Here is a 20863-nt window from a genome sequence, read left to right on the forward strand (position 1 = left end):
TGAAGGAGGAGCTCGCCATCCACGAGGAGCTATGCACGTCTCTGGAGCTGTTCAACCTGGCGACCAAGTGCGCAGGAGCTGAGGAGGGGCGCCTCTCCCTCCTCGAGCTCCCGGCTGCGGACCCGGAGGAGAAGAAAGCCAAGGCCAAGGACGTGAAGCGCAAGGGAGCAGCCGTGCTCGCGGCGGAGCCGGACACGAAGCGCGGCAGGGACCAGCCCGAGTCATCCAAGAGCAGTCGACCGTTCTGCGCCTTCCATAACCTGCATAGCTACAACACCAGCGACTGTCAGGAGCTTAGAGCCATTCGAGAAGGACGCTTCGGTCGACGCCCCGAGCGCAACGACCGGGGCTACGGCCGAGGAGGAGGACGTGGTGGCGGACGCTGGGATGACCATGGCCCGCGCCAGGAGTGGCGCGACCGGCCTCGTGAGGACCGCTGGCAGGATCAGCCTCGCGAGGGCACCTGGAAGGATCAGCCTCGTGAGGATGGTCCTCAGGGCAACGCCGGTCTTCCTCCACTACTGCCACCACCGAGAAGGAATTAATGACGACCACCATCAAGATGAGGGGGTTGGGGGCTTCCAGGAGCCGCGTGCTATCGCCTGCATCCTGGGCGGAGCTCAAGCCCCGGCCTCACAGCCTATCTTCAAACAGTTTGTCCGTGAAGTGAATGCAGTCCTCCCCAAGCTCGAGGCCATGCGCCCGCTCACATGGTCCAAGTGCCCCATCACGTTCAGCTCGGCAGATCAGCTCAAGTGCGCGGCTACCGCTGGCGCCCTCCCGATGCTTTGTTCACCAGTCATCAGCACCGTGCAAGTTACCAAGACCCTCATCGATGGTAGCGCATGGCTCAATGTCCTGTCCGTCGACATGTTTGACAATCTCCAAGTGCCGTATGATCAGCTTTAGCCCACCAAGCCTTTCTCAGGAGTGACCGACGGCTCCACCACCCCGATCGGGCATATCCGCCTTCCTGTCACCTTCGGACAGCGCGACAACTACCGCACCGAGCTCATCGACTTCAACGTCGCCCACATCCGCCTGCCATATAATGCGATCCTCGGGTACCCAGCCCTGACCAAGTTCATGGCGGTGACCCATCACAGCTACAATGTCCTCAAGATGCCAAGAAGCGGCGGAATCATCACAGTCCCGTGCGAAGAAAGAGACGCGGTGTGCTCCCTCGAGCGTGCCTTCCAAGCTGCAGCAATCGACGACCCCGATAGCAAGGGCGACTGCCCTCCTGAGGCCAACCCGAAGAAGAAGAAGCAGCTGCACCGCGCAGGGCTTCAGGCAAGCGGCGCCTCGTCAGGATCGGCGCCCGCACCTGGGGCGCCTCCCTCCTCGGGCAGGGCTCGGGGGCTCTCTTCTGGAGGGCCTCAGACTTTGCCAACATCACGAGGGAGGCGCTTGGGCACCACTTGGAGGCATGCTTCGCGGCACGTTTCCATCAGGAGAACACAGGGCGAGGAGCGCCCACCGCTCAGGAGTTCATCACCAAGACCACTCAGGAACTGCAAGACGCAAGGGCCATGCGCGGCGGCCGCCGCTCACCAGGCGCAGCTCCCCATCCAGGCGAGGATGCCGGGTTGCACGTCTTCATCGACGTCCCAGGGCTCAACAGGGCCGCATCTCAGGAGCTCTTCTGGCCTTCGCGCGTGGGACGCTGCGAGGGCCCACCGCACAGCTACGTTCGCATGACTTTTGGCCTGCCGAGCGTGGCGTCCGCCTATCAGCGCAACCTGCGGCGCGCCCTGGCGACTCAGGAGGCCAGGCGCCACGCCGTCCTGACGGAGATGGAGACGGTCCTCAAGGAACCGCCCAGACCCCCAGAGCCTCCCGAGGCTCAGGGCCCCGGTGGCTCATGAGGAGCGACCCCTTCGCCGCGTACCTTCAGCTACCCCAACTCTCCTTCATCAACAGAATCAGGTGAAATTTTCCAAGTTTGTTTAGCTGGGAGCGCCCTCAAGGTTGCATCATTCCCAGGCCACGTGGGTCCGTCCCTGTGGCATGTATCCCTTTTCATGTCTTTAGCTTACCTTGCTGGGGGAGCCCCTCGGGCTGCATCATCCCCAAGTCGCTCGGGCCTGACCCAGTGGCATGTATCTTCCCTGCATTTACTTAAGCCAGTATGATTTCCATGCTTAATCTACCTATGACTATCACATGTTTGACTCTCACCTCCCACAGGGGCTACTCATGCTGGCACGGCGCTTGTGCACGGGTCCGTCCCTGCAACGTCGACAAATCTGAGCGGCCGAGCCCTAGGCACACGCGCCACCTCACCGGGCCCTCAGTGCCTCCATTCTCTGGCAAAGCAATCAGTGGCCGCCCGGCAACCATAATGGCAAACTGTGTCTCTCCTTGTGCTGGCTTGCAGGAATCTCCTGAGGATGACGGCAGGCGGCACCGCGAGCTCCCTTTTCCCCCATGCAATCCGCATGCGCGTTGAAAGGGGGGCTCCTGAGCATCACGACTCAGGAGCTCTTACTGGCTCTCCGGCTCTCACCCCCCTGGCCTTGACCACGGCACACGACCTGGCATACCAGCGGCGGCTGAGCTCGCCCGAGGGCCGGGACCTGAGGTAGTAGGGCACAAAGGAGAACGTGGGGAAGAGGGGAGGCTCGTATGGGCCTGACCTAGCTACGCTGCGGACGCCTACGCACGAACCTGGCGCATCACGAGGAATCAACCCTGAATCGTCAAGATAAGTCCCGCGCTCAGATCGGCTAATCGTTGGAGCTAGGGGTCATACTCGCCGCAGCCCTGTTGCGGCAACGCCGCCTCCCTTTCTTACCTTACCACAGCTGCTTGAGCGCTAAAGGGGACCTCCTGAGCATCGCGTCTCAGGAGGTCTTACTGGACCTCGGGCCGCTTACCTCCTGGCCTTGACCACGGCACGCGACCTGGCATACCAGCGACGACTGCAGCTTGCCTGGGGACCGGGACCTGTCAGCGTAGAGCAACAAGCCGTCGCGAGGTTGGAAAGGGGAGACCGAGCCTAAACAGGACATGCGTTCGCAAATTTCCATAATAAGGGTAATATCAACAAAAGACACTACAGACCCTTTACACGCCCCCGCGGGTTACTTCTCGATTCCTCGCAGGCAACAAAAGACGAGAACTTAGGAGAATCCTATCTACACTCCCCCGCGGCCGACGTCATCATCAACAGTGGGCCACGGGAGGCCGGCGCCAACCCCATCCAGATCAGCGACGGCGGCGGCTGGACGCCGCAGCCTTGCTCCGGGCGCGGTGGGAGCTTGGGGGCACGTAGCTGTCGTCGCTCGTCTCCAGAGTCTCGTAGAGCTCAGGAGAACCGCTGGACTCCCAATAGTCGCTGCTGCTGGAGGAGCCGCAGGCGGGCGCGCATCGTCCTGGCGCCCCCTCTAGGGCAGCACTCCAGGCGGCGGCCCTCCGCATCGAAGACCTTGAAGGACAGCGTGGAGGCGCCGTCATAATTGAAGTGGATCGCGTGGGCGCCCTCCGCGCGGCAAACCCGCGCGACCTCACCTCAGCCGCGGGTCATGAAGATCTTGCCGGAGTAGATCATTTCAACCTCTGCTCCGGTCGCCGGAGCGTCGCAGTCAGCATGCTGCAACCAGAGCTCGAGGGGCCCCCCTCGGCGGCATCACGTCGGAGAAGAACCGCGGGAAGCGAATCCAAATGCTCGGGGGCATCGCCGCCCACAGCACAAGCTCGCGCGAGGAGTCCGTGGCATGGACTCCAGGGGCGGCGCCGCGCGCCGCGACGACACGTCGACCATGGCCACGGCGCGCGCGCCGACGCTCGTCGCATCTCCCTCCTGAGCCCCCGGCTTGGGCGTACATGGGTAACGGATACCCAGGAGGAGGCCGCTCGCACCAAGGCCTCGTCACCACCTGCATCGCCGCCGCGTCGCGGCGGTGGCCCGGCCTCTTCTTCGGCGGGAGCGGTACCGGCCCGTTGAGGGGAGTCTTTCCTTTCTCCGCAGCAGAAAACCTTCGGATGGGCGCCATCGGTGTCAACGGTGGAGCAGAGGAAGAAGAAGCGGGCGGAACGGAAAGAGATGGGCGACGGGGGCTCTGCCCCCCTCCTCATTTATAGCAGGAGAAGGCCAACCAGCGCCCCCCACGATCACATGTAATGATGGTTTCTCCTTGCATGTCGCAGGGACTTGTCAAGTCGGGCAGTTACCGAGGCAGCGTGGGGAAGCGGAGACACCCACGTCCAATCAACCGCCACGCGTCGACCAAGGCCGCAGACTATTGGGGCCCGCGGCGCTCCGCACTTGACCTTTGGCTTCGCCTCGAAGCCAAGCCCGAGCGCGCCTTGGGCCCGGGGGCTACTGTCGACGTTCTGGGAACGGGAGTCCCCAGACTTGCCTGCCTGCGGCCCACGGCATGGCTCTGCTAGCAGGATCGTACGACCCATCTTCATCAACAAGGCATTCAAGACCCTCGCGAGGGGCCAAGCCTCGCGAGGCGGACGACACAAGACCTCCTCAGGAGCGGCGTCGCCAGGCTGGCTCACGAGGGACGGAGAGATCAAGGCGAGGCAAATCTCGCGAGGTTCTCGTGACGTGAGCCATGACGATCAAGATCAGGCGGGCGCCAGCGCGCACAGTGTCCTTGTTTCCTCTTTGGTGCTAAGGAGGCAAGCGCAGGCGCGGAGTACCGAGGCGTCAAGCAAAGGTTTCCATATCAGTGCAACGAGACCAAGACCAGCCGGACGGCAAGACGGAAGTCACCATGGAGCCCAAGGCGGCATCACCACCAGAACCTTTTGCAGGCGAAGACTGTTTTTGTCAGGATAAGTTGTACTAGTTGTCCCCTTTCAAATTGGCCGTTGTTGGCTCCCTTTCCGCTCAATATTTGGGGAGAGGACCAGAGCCACTATAAATAGGGCTAGCCACCACAGCAGGAGACATCGAATCCTCACCCCACACACACACCAAACACAAGAACACCTCAACCTCAGGAGGCTGTTCTTCCCCTTGTACTGTTCATCCTCAGCCCAAGAGGCAATCCACCACCACCACACTGGAGTAGGGTATTACACCACAACGGTGGCCCGAACCAGTATAAATCTTGTGTTCTTTGTGTTGCGAGTTCGTCGAGTTAGCCCTTGAGATCTTAGCGAAGCTAGGACGTGGATCGGTAGGGGGGAGATCTTCGTGCGCACCCCAGTGTTCGAACCTTGAGAGTTTTGCCGGAACCCGAGATCCGACATACTACTCCATCCTTTTCAATATAAAGTGTGCTTTACTATTCGGTCTCCAATGTACAACGTTTACTTATACTATGGCTAACCTAGTAAAAGGTAAATGAATATAGGAATATTTTGATACAATGAAAATCTTATATGACTAATCCATATACTCTCGTGCACATTAGATGTCGAAGTTTTAAAATGATGATCACACTCATAATAATGTGCCTTACACTGTATTTTAGGAAGGGACCGAGCGTGCCATACTAATTAAGCAATTTCATAATCTCTAGCTTTTCCCAAAAAGTTATGTACATTTCATCAAAACAAATTCATATGCAAAAAATATTGGTTTGTGCTACAATTCACCTCTCTATTTAGGAAAGCGCTTTAGATTGACATCTATACCTACAACATAAGGTAGCATCATTCACATATACCACCTGAGATTGGGCATATTGTTTCAAGGAATAAATGTTGTTACAAAATGTCGATTTAAATCCATACAAAAAAAATTACTCGAGCCTTGAAGTAAATATTACCTACAAATCTAATCAAATATTATCAAGTTAGGAACACATACCGATCTCCCGGAGCAAAAAATGCATAAAAACGCAAATGCATTATCATGCAGATTTGCTACGATATTTGTCTAACCATACGGATATAAAAATAAAACCAACTTGAAAATTAGCAAAAATATTTGTTAACTCATAAAATCTTTACCAAATATATGGAATATACAGAAATTGTTTAAAAGAGTAAATATTCCATAGGTTTAAAATCTTCTTCCGCATGCGTATCATAATACGTGCATTTCAAACACTTACTCTCGATTCGTGTTTCATATGTTGACTATCTCGTCAAAGAAGCATTGAAGTTTTTTATGGCGAAAAGAAGAGTTCAGAAGGACCTCGGAGCAGCATTAACTAAACATAGCAAGTACACAACATATTACAACATGACCAATGGCTACAAGGAAATAACAAACTGGATCCTGACTTTTACAAAAATGACCCCGGAACCAAGATGGAAAACGCAATCGAGACCAAAGCTTCTTCTCCACCAGAATAACCTCATCGGTACCGGGGACAACACCACTGGGACGACAAGACCTCCAAGACACCATGTCGCAGGTTTGGTGATGAAGAAATGCCGCCTCCCATTAGGTTCCATGGCCAGGAGGAATAGATCTGGCCGCCCTTCGGCCCGCATACGCGATGGCGTATGTCTTGAAGCAATCTGTCACCGAAATGTCACAACATGCACCAAGGCCTTCCCAAAACAGCCACTGAGGTCGTGCTACTTGCCGATCTGGACCTCCATCTCTCACCACTTCGGACCGCCACGTTGACCATCAAAGTACGGGACCAAAATGACATCTCCTTGTCCAAAGTCGCTACCATCACGATAGCAAGATCGAGGGGAAGAGGAGATGCGGGAAACGCCGCCATGAGGAAGAAAGAACGCCATCAACCGTCGCTCTACTTGACCACCTCGCCGAAAACCCGCAAGGCGGGCCTCTAAAGGAGGTTGAAGAGAACAAATAGTGGCTAGAGGAGAAGCCACTGGGAAAAACCAACGCCACTCTAACGCATGAGAAAAACAATAATAACATCGCTGTAGTTCAAAGTATACATCACCAGAGATTGGGAATAAAACATGTACCAGCTTCCAACCAACTTGTGTTATCCACCGGGCAACGACATGGAGAGTGCAAGAAGATAACCGGAGATGAAGATAAATAATATGCTCCACTGGAAGACTCGGCAACGGAATGACTAAGAGTATTCAGCATGAATTATTATTGGGACCTAGAAGAAAATTGGAAAAAAGGACCGCCGACAGTCATCTCCTACAACTCCAAAGAAGAGAAAAGGAAGGCGACCAAATCCGACTACATCCGAGAAGTAATTGGTCGTAGAGGCTTCAAATCCAACTTTCATGGAGCAGTAGCCGAGGAAGACGGTGCTGAAGCAGAGGTACGAAAACGAATCTAAGACCACCACTCCTCATCACCGAAAGTCTCCTCCAAGATCTAGCTAGATACAAGCCAAGAAAAACTATAGACACCAACTCAGAGGCTATATAGACATGGTGGAGAGGGGGGCCAATCTCCTCTCCCTCTCCTATCCAGCCGACGAAGCCGAGAGAGAGAAGAGGAGGTGGCAGAGTAGGTGGAAAGGGCAAGGAACGCACGAGCAGGAGAGAGAGAAAGAAACGGGGAGAATAGGAAGCATTGAAGTTGTTATCAGTTCTAAATGCAACGTTTAATCATATGAAAAAGAGAACAAACCAAGTTGCTCAAGAGATTGCTTAAGTAATGAAGTATTCACACAAGGGCACTGTCCTTAAAGACACTATGCTTTACAGGAATGGAGCGCTCAGGGCAACATCCGCGTGGTGGGCCCCGTCCGGCTTGTGGGCTCTGTAGGCCAACCCCCCAAACAATGGTCTCGTGTGTTCAAAGTCCGGGTGCGGCTTGTCGATTTGCGGCGTGTTTGTTGTCTTCGAGATACACCGCACTGATACAAAAGAGTAAGGCACCCGCACTGCCCCCAGATCTAGCCCTTCCACATCGCACCCCCCGCACACGCAAGAAGGCACCCACACTGCCATAGGTCCACCACTGCGCCACCCATCTCCCTTTCTCTCCCCACGTCTCTTGCGGCGAGGCAATGGGCGGCGAGAACAACGCGTTGGGCACGAAAGAGCAAGCAGCGCGAGAGGCCGCCAAGGCCCTCGACGTGCGTCGCGCCGCGGCGACACTCCCAAATCCATCACGGTTCGCATACAGTCCACCTCTCCCCCAGGCTAATTTCAAAAAGTAGATCTGAACTCCAAGCAAAATCACCGGGCTTTCATGAAAATTGTTCTTGTTGGTCATATGGTATGGATTTGTGACTAGCTTATGGAATTTCTAGATGTTGCCAAAGGAGTTAATCTTCTCTATTCTCGGGAAGAAGTCATAGATTTCATCGGTATCTTATCTTTCGGTATAATTTTCAATCTAAAAAGCGTGCGTGCTTGTTGCTCGAGTACCATTACTTTGCTATGTCACATGGTGCTTGTGGATTCACAATTTATCTGAAGTTAGATGATCACTCCATATGCTAACCAAACAAAATTTCCAAAGTCTCGGTGACTGTTCATACCTTGATCAATTAGATTGTTCGCTTATGGAGCATTCTTATTGTCTAGCAATATGAAATTATATATTTTGACCAAAATAACACGCCTCGTTCTGCTCATGCTTGATCAATGCTATAACCCACATTGTGTTTTTCACACGTTCATTCCCCAAGGACAAATGGCACAAATCCATGAAAATAGTCCCTTCCAAGTGGGTTCATTCTATTTCATACTTCCTGATTTTTTCATGCTTCAATCTAGTACCCCCTTGTCCCATAATGTAAGAGCGTTTTACACACTAGTCTTATATTATGGGAGGGGGGAAGTATAATATAGTTGCAGTTTTTCTATCCCAGAATACCTAACCAAATACTCAAATATTTTGGGACAAAAACAACGTGTCCTCAATCTAGGTATAGAAAATAATCACACAGAGGACAAGAAGGCGAAAATAATAATTTCAGCATGTCATCCTAGAAGGCCTAATCAAACACCGAGAATACTTTCAAAACAACTACAAGAACAGGAGCGTCTCCTCAACCTAGTCTTCTCCTAGTAGAAAAATAACCACACAGAGGACAAGAAGAGGGGAAATAAAAATAAATTGAGCACGGCGAGCGAAAGAGACCCCCGCAGAAGCCAACGCGACGCCAAATCCATTCCTCTTCCCTCTCCACAGGCTGAGACGAAGCCAACCGAAGCGAGCACGAACACCCTAGGCGCGCGCGCTCAGAGCCGTGGCGGAGTCGTCGGGCTCGCCGTAGGCAGCGGATGGCGACGCCCACGCCCATGGCCGGCGAGGGGACGCTCGCCGCGGTGATGCCGCTGTCGCCGCCCCCGCCGGCGGCGGCGGAGGCGGCCGCGGGGTCGGCGGCCGAGGCGCCGATGCTGATATTCCTCTACTTCCACAAGGCGATCCGCGCCGAGCTCGAGGGGCTGCACGGCGCCGCCGTGCGCCTCGCCACGGAGCGCGCCGGCGACGTGGGGGCACTGGCCGAGCGCTGCCGCTTCTTCGTCAACATCTACAAGCACCACTGCGACGCCGAGGACGCGGTACGGCCGCTGCCCCTCTGCAGAGCTCCGTTTTCTTTGAGGCATTTCGTTTTCCTCTGTTTTATCCCCCTGTAGCCGGTTGTGAATTTGGGTATGGGCTATGGAGATGCGTGGGCGCGTACGAATATTGGTGTTGTTTTGGGTTTAGAGTTGCGGAATTGTTCCCTTCGGTCTGAAGGAGCTGGGCGGGATTGGGATTGAATCGTTCGACCACTGTTAGGATCTGAATCCGGTGGACTCCATACCATGATGTTGAATCTTCTTCGGGTAGCTTTTGATGCAGCAGTGGACAGTATAAGGTTGTTTGGCTGAATCAGCCTATGCTCACATGAATAATTGGTCACACTTTTTGCCCTTCTGGCTTCTGATGTTGACATAAGGAGGTGATGCCCAAGTTGTATAAGCCGTGATACAAAAGCCTCCGTTCAATTGAAACCACAATGGTAATTTTGATATTGACATCATCATGTGAGGCCTTCTCTTTCTTGCTTCCATGGTGATGTTTTCCCACTTTCATTAGAGCACAACGTACTTTAACGGATCGAGTCGGATAGAGCTTTCTTAGTTTCAATCTGTTAGAGTCAGGGTCTAATGGAGGTCAGGTCCTTCAAGACTTTTGTGCTTAAATCTTGTTACCCTGCAGAATGATAATAGATCATCACTATTGTTTAGTGGCAGAGAATCTAACTGACAAGTAAATGCACCTTGATGTCCTATTTTCCCTCAAATGCTGCAAAAATAGAAGTTCTGTTTTGAAGCACAAAAACATTAGTGCTGTTGTAAACTTCTTTTACCTTGACCATTTTCTTCATGGGAAGAGCTGTCATAGCTGCTTGTTCAAATCTATTTTGGCAATCTATCTTTCTAATGCTTCATTGTTTATGCTTTGCTTTTTAGAAATATTGCGCAGATTAGTTATGAGTTCTTCATATCGTATTTTTTGTACTAAAACATGCTCATACTTTTTTGTTTTGACTATTGCAGGTTATCTTTCCAGCACTTGATATTCGAGTCAAGAATGTCGCTGGAACGTATTCTCTAGAGCACAAAGGCGAAAATGACCTCTTTACCCAGCTTCTTGCTTTATTACAACTTGATATACAAAATGACGATGCTCTTCGGAGGGAACTTGCATCCTGCACAGGAGCCATACAAACGTGCCTCACCCAGCATATGTCCAAGGAAGAAGAACAGGTCAGTAGCATATTTCCTTTTTAAACGGCCTCTTATCATATTAAGCAGTTCATATCCAACTAGATAAGGAAAACAGTATGCTGCTCAGTCTCTTATGTTTGAACCAATTTTGTTCTAGGGCAAGTGGATTCTATGACAATGTCACCATTCAAAAGTTGTTCTTAATGTCTGTTCATGCTCTTATTAGGCATTTTATGAAGGTGCTCATTTGTTGTAATTGTGTCGAGAAGTCCTTAACAAAAGCATCTTATTACTAGGCTGTCCAACTTTCTTGCCCCTTTTTACAACATTTGAATGCTCACGATCTCCTTTATGACAGTGCTAACAGTTATAGGATGGCAAATCAAGCTGGCAAACTTTTACTTTTAAGTATTTTGAGAGATTCTATGGTATACTCAGTAAGGATAGGTGGAAACAGAGAAGTGATGGTAGTGGGACATATGTTGTCTTCTAGTTGCTACTCTATCGTCATTGTTTTCTTAAGTCATTACCAAGGGTTCGTACGCCAGTTTCTGTATTCTGATTAAAGGGTCACACAGCTCTCGGTGTCATGCAGGCATCTTGGACTGTATTACTCTTATTCTGCATTTTTGAAATCCCGGACTGCATGTTCTGATCAGAAGTGTTTAGCTTATATGTGGATCCCATTTAAATAAGCTAGTTATCGACCTATGCACCTACACGGGCTGCATATAAATACCTCTTAACGTAAAGGGGAGTCTCTAAGGATATTTGATTGATGTGCATTTTTCTATCTGATTACACTTCACACATATCTGATTGCCTTTTTTCTACTACAACTCTTAATTCGTCAAGCGAATATTCCTCATCTTGTGATATGAAATCCGGCTGTTGTAAATTAATGGCAAGCCTCTGATTAGTAAATCTTTCATAGCTTGCCAAAAATCTTATATTATGAGACAGAGGGAGTAATACATAATGATTTGGATTTTATTATATTACTTTCTGAAATAAATGGCAGTTGTAAATTCAATTACATTTTAAATTTGATCCTACCATTATGATTGGCATCAATTACTCATTTTATCTTGCATGGTCACATGTATGCTTTAATGTTTGATATTTTTGAAATTATTCTTAACTAGGAGCCTTGTTCTTTTCATGATGAAACTAGGAGTATTTTGTATATACATCTATCTCTAAATTGGGATTTTCACTTTGTTTTGAATTTTGATCTGCACTGTAGGGTACATATATACAATTATTTACCTATCTTTGTCTTCTGTCTCAGTTTTTTAGGTGCATATACATCTAACTTTAAAGCCAAAATCCATGTGTGTCCCACAACACAAACCTATGCTCCCCCCCCCCCCCCCCCCCCTGATTTTTCCAAAAATGACATATGAGACCAAGTGCAAAGTGTAATATTATTATGCAGGGGACTGCTGCAAGGTGACACAAGTGGAAATCTACCTGGTGTAAAGTGCAATTTACTCTAATTCTGATGATGTTGGCAAATGTGTGGTGGCTTGAAGGGAGCCTCCACTTAGTAAATATAAAATTGTGTGTCTGTTCTTGTATCCCTTGCTGTTGCACTCTAAAGAGGCTTCCCATCATTGATCAGAAGCTTGGACTAATTGTTTGTTTGACTAATATAATCCAGACAAACAAGTGGGACAGCTGGGTTGCGATATTAACTTGCATGAACTAGATCTTTGGGAGTTCAGAAAATGTGGCAATTTTATTTTTTTTGGATTACGCGCTTTGCATGGTCATGTATTTGTTGTGGTGTCTGCATTCTAAAATCATATCTAGATGGTGTGATTACTCAAGATATTTGGTGTTCGTGATTGATCATATTTCATATCTATTGGTGTCTGATCATCTGATTTTCTAGGTCTTCCCGTTGCTTACCAAGAAATTTTCATACGAAGAGCAGTCGGATTTAGTGTGGCAGTTCTTATGCAACATTCCTGTGAATATGCTGGCGGAGTTCCTTCCGTGGCTCTCAACTTCTGTTTCATCTGACGAGCATCAGGATATTCGTAACTGTTTATTTAAAATAGTTCCTGAAGAGAAACTTCTTAAACAGGTCTCACAATTGCGCCTCTTTACAGTTTCTGGCAATAACTTGCTTGGTGTCCTGTTAAATTTGAGTTTTAAAATTTGTGAAGGTTGTATTCACTTGGATCGAAGGGAAAGCAACAAGAGAAGTGGCACAGAGTGTTGTCAGTGATAATTTGGAAAGAAGTCATTGTTGCAAGGATGCTTCCTTTGTTATTCAAGCGGAGAAACTTATTTATCCACTTGAACAGTCTAAAGTCGGGCATATAAAGCATACAGAATCTAATGTTGGTCAGGCTGACAGGCACCCCATAGATGAGATTTTATATTGGCATAATGCTATCCGTAAAGAACTAAATGATATAGCAGAGGAGACAAGAAGGATGCAGCAGTCTGGAGATTTTGCTGATATATCAGCCTTCAATGCGAGACTTCAGTTTATTGCAGATGTGTGCATCTTCCACAGGTATGTAGTTTTAATCTTCAATTGTTCACACTTTAATTTAAGATTTTATTGTGCAACTATGGTATATACACTCCTTTTCAATGCTGCTTTTCTATGCAAGTTGACATTTAGTATACCATTTGTTTGTTATTAATAATATACATAATTGGCACTCCCATTCATCATTTTTAGTGTTACACTGTCTGCCTTGTTTAACATACCCTGCTTGTTGCTTGGGCAGTTATGTGGCTTATGCACTATTTTTGACATTGTGGTGCACTGATGGCTTTTGCACTTTTGCTACACACATGAGTTTTATTTTCTTTATCCTAGCATGGTACGGGTGATTACAAACACTTGAGCAAGCAGTATAACAAACGTGCTAATTCTCCTAAAATTTAGGAACAGTTTAACTGAGAAGAGTTCTGCACATATGTATTATTGTTTTGTTGTACATAAAGGTATATTTTTCTGTGCATGTACTGGTGTCCTGCTAGTCACACCTTGTTGTGTACTAGAACTTGTTTTCTCCTGGTTCTTTTTTGACACCTTTCACCGGTAAAACAGAACGTTCTGAAAGTAGACTATGTACCTTCTTTAATTTCACCTGTTGCATTTTTTATTATTATCTACAGTATCGCCGAGGATCAGGTTGTATTTCCTGCAGTCAATAGTGAGCTGTCCTTCGTGCTGGAGCATGCTGAAGAAGAACGTCGATTTAACAATTTTAGATGCTTAATTCAGCAAATCCAAATGGCAGGAGCAAAATCAACTGCAGCAGAGTTTTACTCTGAATTGTGTTCTCATGCTGATCAGATCATGGAGGCAATTGAGAAACACTTCTGTAACGAAGAAACCAAGGTTAGTACTTCATAGTGATGTTTCTGGGCCACTAGAATTATTGCTTTGTCTGTTAGAATGTCATCTTTGGTTTAATTTACCTAGGTGCTTCCCCAAGCTAGGGTTCTTTTCTCTCCTGAGAAGCAAAGGGAACTTCTATACAGAAGTCTTTGTGTCATGCCATTGAAGCTATTGGAACGTGTTCTACCATGGTTGGTGTCAAAACTGAGCGATGAGGAGGCATCTTCTTTTCTTCAGAATATGCGCTTGGCAGGTCATCTCCTTACTCTGATTATTTTAAGTTCCTGTCTTTATGTTTTGAAGTTTTCATTGGGAATTCAATGTTTGCTGAAAGATTCATGTGAAACAGCACCATTATGTGACACCGCATTGGTCACTCTTTTCTCTGGTTGGGCATGCAAGGCTCGCTCAGAGGATAAATCCAATTCTGGAGAATATATATGCTTAACATCAGGAGCAGCAAGATGCCTGTTGGATGATGTAGAAGAGCTGAAAAAATGTCAATCATTCTGCCCATGTGCTTCACGTACCAGTGCAGATGTTGCTCTTCATCTGGAAAATGAAAATGGTTCTAGGCCAGGCAAGCGAGGAAATGATGCAGAATCTGTTCCTGGTACTAATGGAAGTCACTGCTCTCAAATTACTGACACTGTAGCACGTCCATGTAGCAAAAAACCTTGTTGTATTCCTGGGTTGAGAGTAGACACCAGCAATCTTGGCATCGGTTCACTGGCTTCTGCAAAGTCCTTTCTCTCCCTGTCATACAATTCTTCTGCGCCCTCATTATATTCAAGCCTTTTTTCATGGGACACAGATACAGCATTGTCTTGTTCTGATGGCATTTCAAGACCAATTGATACCATATTCAAATTTCACAAGGCGATTCGCAAGGATTTGGAGTACTTAGATGTTGAATCTGGAAAGCTCATCGATGGTGATGAATCCTGCCTTCGCCAGTTCATTGGAAGATTTCGTTTATTGTGGGGTCTTTATAGGGCGCACAGCAATGCTGAGGATGAAATTGTCTTTCCTGCTTTAGAATCACGAGAGCCATTGCACAATGTGAGCCATTCATACACTCTTGACCACAAGCAGGAAGAGCAATTGTTTGAAGATATATCTAATGTTCTCTGTGAGCTTTCACAGCTACATGAGAGCTTGAACCAGCCACATACTGAAGCGAATGAAGCAGAGAAACACTATTTGAATTCATCTAATGTGATTGATTCGACTAGAAAGTACAATGAGCTTGCTACGAAGCTTCAAGGAATGTGCAAGTCTATCCGGGTCGCCTTGTCTAATCATGTCCACAGAGAAGAACTTGAGCTGTGGCCATTGTTTGATAAACATTTTTCGGTCGAGGAACAGGATAAGCTTGTAGGTCGTATAATTGGTACAACAGGTGCTGAGGTTCTCCAATCAATGCTACCCTGGGTTACATCAGCGCTTAATCAAGAAGAACAGAACAAGATGCTGGATACATGGAAGCAAGCAACTAAGAACACAATGTTCGGTGAGTGGCTAAATGAGTGGTGGAAGGGAGTTCCAACACCATCTGATTCTTCGTCAGAGACATCCCCCATTCCGGAAGGTTTGTGCTGTTGGTCTCTTATGGCTTTGCCCTCTACAATTAACAATGTTTTCAACTGCAGTGCGCCCCATGTGTTAATACCATGTTTGTTAGTCTAATCTATGGTCAAAATTTTGGCACAAAATAGGAAGGTGACCAATAAACCGAGACGGAGGTAGTAGTTGAAAAAACTGCAGTATTATCAGAATACTTAGAAAATAGTTTGTTGCCTAACCGGTGTTATTCTAATACAAGATGACACATTTTGATGCATGTTTGACCCTTATTCCCGGTATCAGAACCATGGTTTTTGCGTCGCTGTATAGTCGCCGACTAATCGCCAAGTCGTTTTCCAAAAATCAGGGCGACTCGCGACTATACAGTGACTTATGGCGACTATACAGCGACTTTCGTCGACTATACGCTGAGCCGCAGGGCTCGCGGCGACTCGCCAAGTCGCGACTCAAAAACCTTGATCAGAACTAGTTCTACAATGGGTTCCTTCCTTTCCAATGATTCTTTCTTTGACAACTATAATTTGCCATTTACAGACAGTCATTCACAAGACAAGCTTGACCAGAATGACCAGATGTTCAAGCCTGGCTGGAAGGACATATTTCGAATGAACCAGAGTGAACTTGAGGCAGAGGTTCGAAAGGTTTCACGGGATCCAACACTTGATCCAAGGCGAAAGGCCTATCTAATCCAAAATCTCATGACCAGGTTGTCATCTTGATATTTCAATGAATAAATTGTTAAGAAATATATTAATAGAATTTTATTGACACATGTGTACCTTAGCCGCTGGATAGCTGCTCAGCAAAAGCTACCGGATCCAAGATCAGAAGAGTGTAGTGAAGGTGCCGGTATACCTGGATGTTGTTCTTCTTATCGTGACCAGGAGAAGCAAATATTCGGTTGTGAGCACTACAAACGGAACTGTAAGCTTGTTGCTGCTTGCTGTAACAAGCTCTTTACATGCAGATTCTGCCATGATAAAGTTAGCGACCATACAATGGAAAGGTGAATTCTGTATTATGCAAAAACACTTATCTTGTTACCCTGAAGGGTATTTCTATTGTTTGATCATACTAGAGTGCTTTGCTTTTTGTTTTCTGTAAACCCAATTTCAAACTGCTAATCAGCTCTAGTAAAAAAAAAGATACGTAAGAAACAGATATACATGCAGTTTTTTGTCTTCATATAAAAAGCATAAAGTTCCTACATTTTGTGATTGGTTATTTCATTCATATTTCAATTGATTTCTTATTTATCCCTTTTCTTGCTTTGTTGGCTTTGCTTGTTCATATGTGGTTGCATTGCTCAGATGAACAAATACGCATCAGTTCTGTCTGAGTTGATACGTTTTCTGTTCCTTGACCTTTCTATTTATCGCTATTACCGTTCAGAATTCTGTGGCAGTGCTTCACCAATCTATAATATATAAAAATGAGGACTAGTGAGTATAGTTTCTTGTGTTGTTGAAAAGAAAGAAATGACTTCCCTAGTGTATGTTCTTTTTTCTAGACGGTTGCAATCATATCAAAATGTAAATGTGCCAACATTACTTCTGCCTGTAGGAAAGCAACACAGGAGATGATGTGCATGCTATGCCTGAAGGTTCAACCTGTCGGTCCGAATTGCCAAACTCCATCTTGCAATGGACTATCCATGGCAAAGTATTACTGTAATATCTGCAAATTTTTTGATGACGAAAGGTAACATTAGCCAACGTCATTGAAAGGTCATACTTTCTCTGCTATATAATTGGCACTGGGATTTCGAATTTTTTGGGCCATCGAACAACTGTCCCAAATTATTGTTTACGTGTTAGTTTCTATGTATTTTTTTGATATGTAGCCACCTCCACGTCCAAATTTAAATTCAAATTCGGATTAGATTACATCAAAAACTGCCATTGACATTATTTATATCTGATACATACCGGATGTACATATAAAAAGACTTGTATGTATCTGTAGTCAGTAATAATCTAGCCCACATGCAAATCTGAGTAAAGTTTTGTACGTCTGATAGAGCAGCATAACCAGCATTACTGTCGTTAGTTTTATAAGATATTTACAACAGGAAATAATTAATGCAAACCAGTTCCGTTCACCAATTGATAGTCATCATCGGTAAACAAACAAAATAATCTGTCGAATGTACTACCTTTTGAATTTAAGCTAAAAGTTGATTAGTGTTAGGAGAAACGACAGCGAGGGATTCAATGTCCATGATTACTTTTAAGGGAACAATTAGTGCAAACCAGTTCCATTCACCAATGAATAGTCATCATCGGTAAATAAAATAGTCTGTCGAATGTACTACCTTTTGAATTTAAGCTAAAAGTTGGCCAGTGTTAGGAGAAATGACTCTGAGGGATTCGACGTCCATGATTGCTTTAATCTTCCACACTTTTTGTAAGTTGTCAGAGAATGAGATACTTTTGTTTGTTTCTCCTAGCTTTTGATTTCCACAAGGTATACTTACTAATTGGCTTCATCATGAAAATTGCATTAACAGACCCTTACTTAAGAAGAAACAATGCCGCGTTTGCTCAACTTTTAGATATTTGGATGTCACCTTGGGTTATTTTCGCCAACGCTGTGCTCAGTTGTTCAAATGCAATAACACAAGCTAGAACCTGTTGGTTTCCCAAGTGGCCATGCTGTGTGATAGTTTACATTGGACATTGAAATAGCGTTTCCATGGCAAGCAATTGGGTTTCCATGGCAAGCAATTGGGCCCCTACTAATGCTGGGATATTTTACAGGACTGTGTACCATTGTCCGTTTTGTAATCTGTGTCGTCTTGGTAAAGGTCTTGGTGTTGATTTCTTCCATTGCATGAAGTGCAATTGCTGCCTTGGAATGAAACTAACAGAACACAAATGTCGGGAGAAGGGGCTAGAGACAAACTGTCCAATCTGCTGTGACTTCCTATTCACATCAAGCGCGGCAGTTAGAGCTCTTCCTTGTGGTCACTTCATGCATTCAGCTTGCTTTCAGGTATTAGCAAGTAAAATAATAATTTGTTTTTCTGATAATATATGTCTGGCTACTGGCTGTCACAAATGCTTCTGACAATTGTCAACCCCAGGCATACACTTGCAGTCACTACACTTGTCCTATCTGCTGCAAATCCTTGGGAGATATGGCGGTAAGCTGCATTACTTTTTACGGCATTGCAAATCTTTGCATTTATGTCAATGAAGTTAATCTTCATCTTGAGTCCCATGAGTGTTTTCATGTCTTAGTGAAAACTATTATTTCTCCTATTTTGCTCTTCATCTAGAGGGCATTCCACTAGCTGATAAGTGATGTTTCATAAAGCTTGAAACAGACACATTTTTCATTACTTTGATACCGGAAGCCTGTACCTCCATTCGAGAGTACACAATCAAATGTTTTATCTCTTCAGTTGTATTGTATGATTATTCTCCAGGGACAATACAATGCTGATTCCTGACGCCTGAGGGTGAATTTACTTGTGGTTTTGTTATTTAAACTCGTTCCTAAAATGCAAAATGAAGACTGTTTTGGTATTTGGGGAATACACAGTCTGGACATTTTGCTCGAGTCATGTTGAGTGACTGAATGTAATGGTAGACAAACTTCAGTGGTATTGGTATCTGAAAAAAGAAGAGGAAGCATTTTAAATTGTTGCCATTATATGAGATGCCAATTGAAAACTGCCAGTTTCGTTTTGACTTGTTTGAGATCTAGCTTCCAATCAGTTAGCTGCCGTGAAACTATTTTATCCAATACTTTAAAGTTACCATGGTAGTCTCAGAATAGTATGGACATCCTGATGTTCTTCTGTGGTTAGTTATTCCTTGGAGTGTGGGTTGTGAGCTGCTTGTCTAAATTTTGTAAGCACGTACATGATTCTTACTGAACTAATATTTATTTCTCCATTTGTCTATGTACAGGTGTACTTTGGCATGCTTGATGCGTTGTTGGCTGCTGAAGAGCTTCCGGAGGAATACCGCGATAGGTGTCAGGTATTCACGTTCTGTTCTTGTTTCATTATTTTCATATGCTGTTGTATTTATGTTCTGTTGCACTATTCATGCAGGACATTCTTTGTAATGACTGTGAAAGAAAAGGGAGATCTCAGTTTCATTGGCTGTACCACAAATGCGGCTCCTGTGGTTCTTACAATACCAGAGTTATCAAAACTGATACGGCAGATTGTTCTACCCCGAACTAGCGAGGGGAATATTCTTTCTTTTTTAGTTTTTGTCTTTTGTAAATATAGTCTTACAGAACCTTGTGTAGAATAGCTACCATATTTTTTCATCCCATAGCCAGTCATTTTTGTCAAGCATAGCGTGCAATTTACTAGGTCTGGTGCTATAATCTGTAAAAATGGACATGAGCCTGACCTTCATCCTGTCAGGTGCATCCTGCCTGCACTAAAGGCTTAGCATCCATGCCAAAGTATACAGTATACAAGTGTACCTGTACACAAATACCGACAGTCCTGCCTTCTGTGTTCAACGGTTCCGAAAGACCATTTTCGAGCAAGATTCTTACGTTCATAATATACACAGCTATTTCATGTAAAAATATACATAGCTATTTGAAATGTGTATCATTTTAACCTTCTCTTCAAAATATTTCAATTTCGGTTGCTTGGATGGGTGAGAATCCTGCCTAAGCAAATTTCCTTTTTATTCCATCTTTCTAAAGATGATTGACTGTATACAAATATAAAGAATACTCCGCCCGTCCCATAATATAAGATCTTAGGGATTTCTATTTTCATGCCCCTCATTGCTTAGCCCTCAGTTTTGCCATGCTCATTTGTAGTCCTCATTTTTGGCCTCTACGCGCGGCCTGCCCTTACAAAAGCCCAAACAGGGGTTTGTCGTTGGGTCAAATGCTTTGACTGTTACATGGCATGGTTATTGACGCGTGGGACACCGCCTGTCAGCGGCAAAACGGTTGTAGGTGGGCTCAGTTATTGACACGTAGGACACCACCTACGGGCCTATCTGTCGTGTTTGTACATGGGCTAAGTTACTGACGTGTGGAACACGCCCTACAAGCCCATTTGTCAGCCGCAACGTTGTATGTGGGCTAAGTTTTTTCTGGGATGTGCGTGGGCTAATTTACTAACGAGTGGGACACCCACTGTTAGCGGCTGCACGGTCGTACGTGGACCCAGAGCAAAATGGGCGATAAAAAAGATGCTTCCTATTATGCCAAGAAGGGTACTCAAACTCGAGACCACCCGCTTATAGAGCAACGCTAGCGCCAGACCTAGTGTGTCTACATGTGTTTTTTAACCAACGATTATCAGTAGTTCGGTATACTGCCGGGGTCTGAATGTTTTATCATCTAGTATTTGAAATTGCTTGATAACATGCCCAAATTAGGCATAAT

At 46.3% G+C, this 20863-nt stretch overlaps 1 protein-coding gene across 3 annotated transcripts; it reads left to right on the forward strand.

Moving 5' to 3' along the window:
* The first annotated feature begins 7774 nt into the window (after positions 1-7774).
* On the forward strand, positions 7775-20044 carry LOC109732392 (zinc finger protein BRUTUS). Of its 3 annotated transcripts, none has more exons than XM_045234881.2 (14): positions 7775-7975; positions 10360-10569; positions 12428-12622; positions 12705-13060; positions 13675-13900; positions 13985-14153; positions 14250-15491; positions 16022-16193; positions 16272-16493; positions 17051-17188; positions 18247-18481; positions 18573-18632; positions 19405-19476; positions 19551-20044. In XM_045234881.2, exons 2-14 carry the CDS (start codon positions 10549-10551, stop codon positions 19683-19685), a joined length of 3243 nt encoding a protein of 1080 aa, XP_045090816.1. In that variant the 5' UTR covers positions 7775-7975; positions 10360-10548; the 3' UTR covers positions 19686-20044. The 3 variants fall into 3 exon arrangements, with proteins under 3 accessions (XP_045090816.1, XP_045090815.1, XP_020147157.1); XM_045234880.1 differs by lacking the exon at positions 7775-7975 and adding an exon at positions 8039-8080; XM_020291568.4 differs by lacking the exon at positions 7775-7975 and adding an exon at positions 8908-9375.
* Positions 20045-20863: the final 819 nt, after the last annotated feature.

This window comes from Aegilops tauschii, chromosome 3 (genome assembly GCF_002575655.3).
Source record: "Aegilops tauschii subsp. strangulata cultivar AL8/78 chromosome 3, Aet v6.0, whole genome shotgun sequence".
In the NCBI taxonomy this organism is placed as follows: Eukaryota; Viridiplantae; Streptophyta; class Magnoliopsida; order Poales; family Poaceae; genus Aegilops; species Aegilops tauschii.

What these genes read in the sequence shown, in the direction of transcription:
- LOC109732392 (XM_020291568.4), top strand. Translation starts at nt 9,094, where the DNA reads ATGGCGACGCCCACGCCCATGGCCGGCGAGGGGACGCTCGCCGCGGTG. An exon ending in AAGAGAAACTTCTTAAACAG is followed by an intron (nt 12,623 to 12,704) that starts GTCTCACAATTG and finishes AAATTTGTGAAG; the next exon opens with GTTGTATTCACTTGGATCGA. An exon ending in TCAGAATATGCGCTTGGCAG is followed by an intron (nt 14,154 to 14,249) that starts GTCATCTCCTTA and finishes CATGTGAAACAG; the next exon opens with CACCATTATGTGACACCGCA.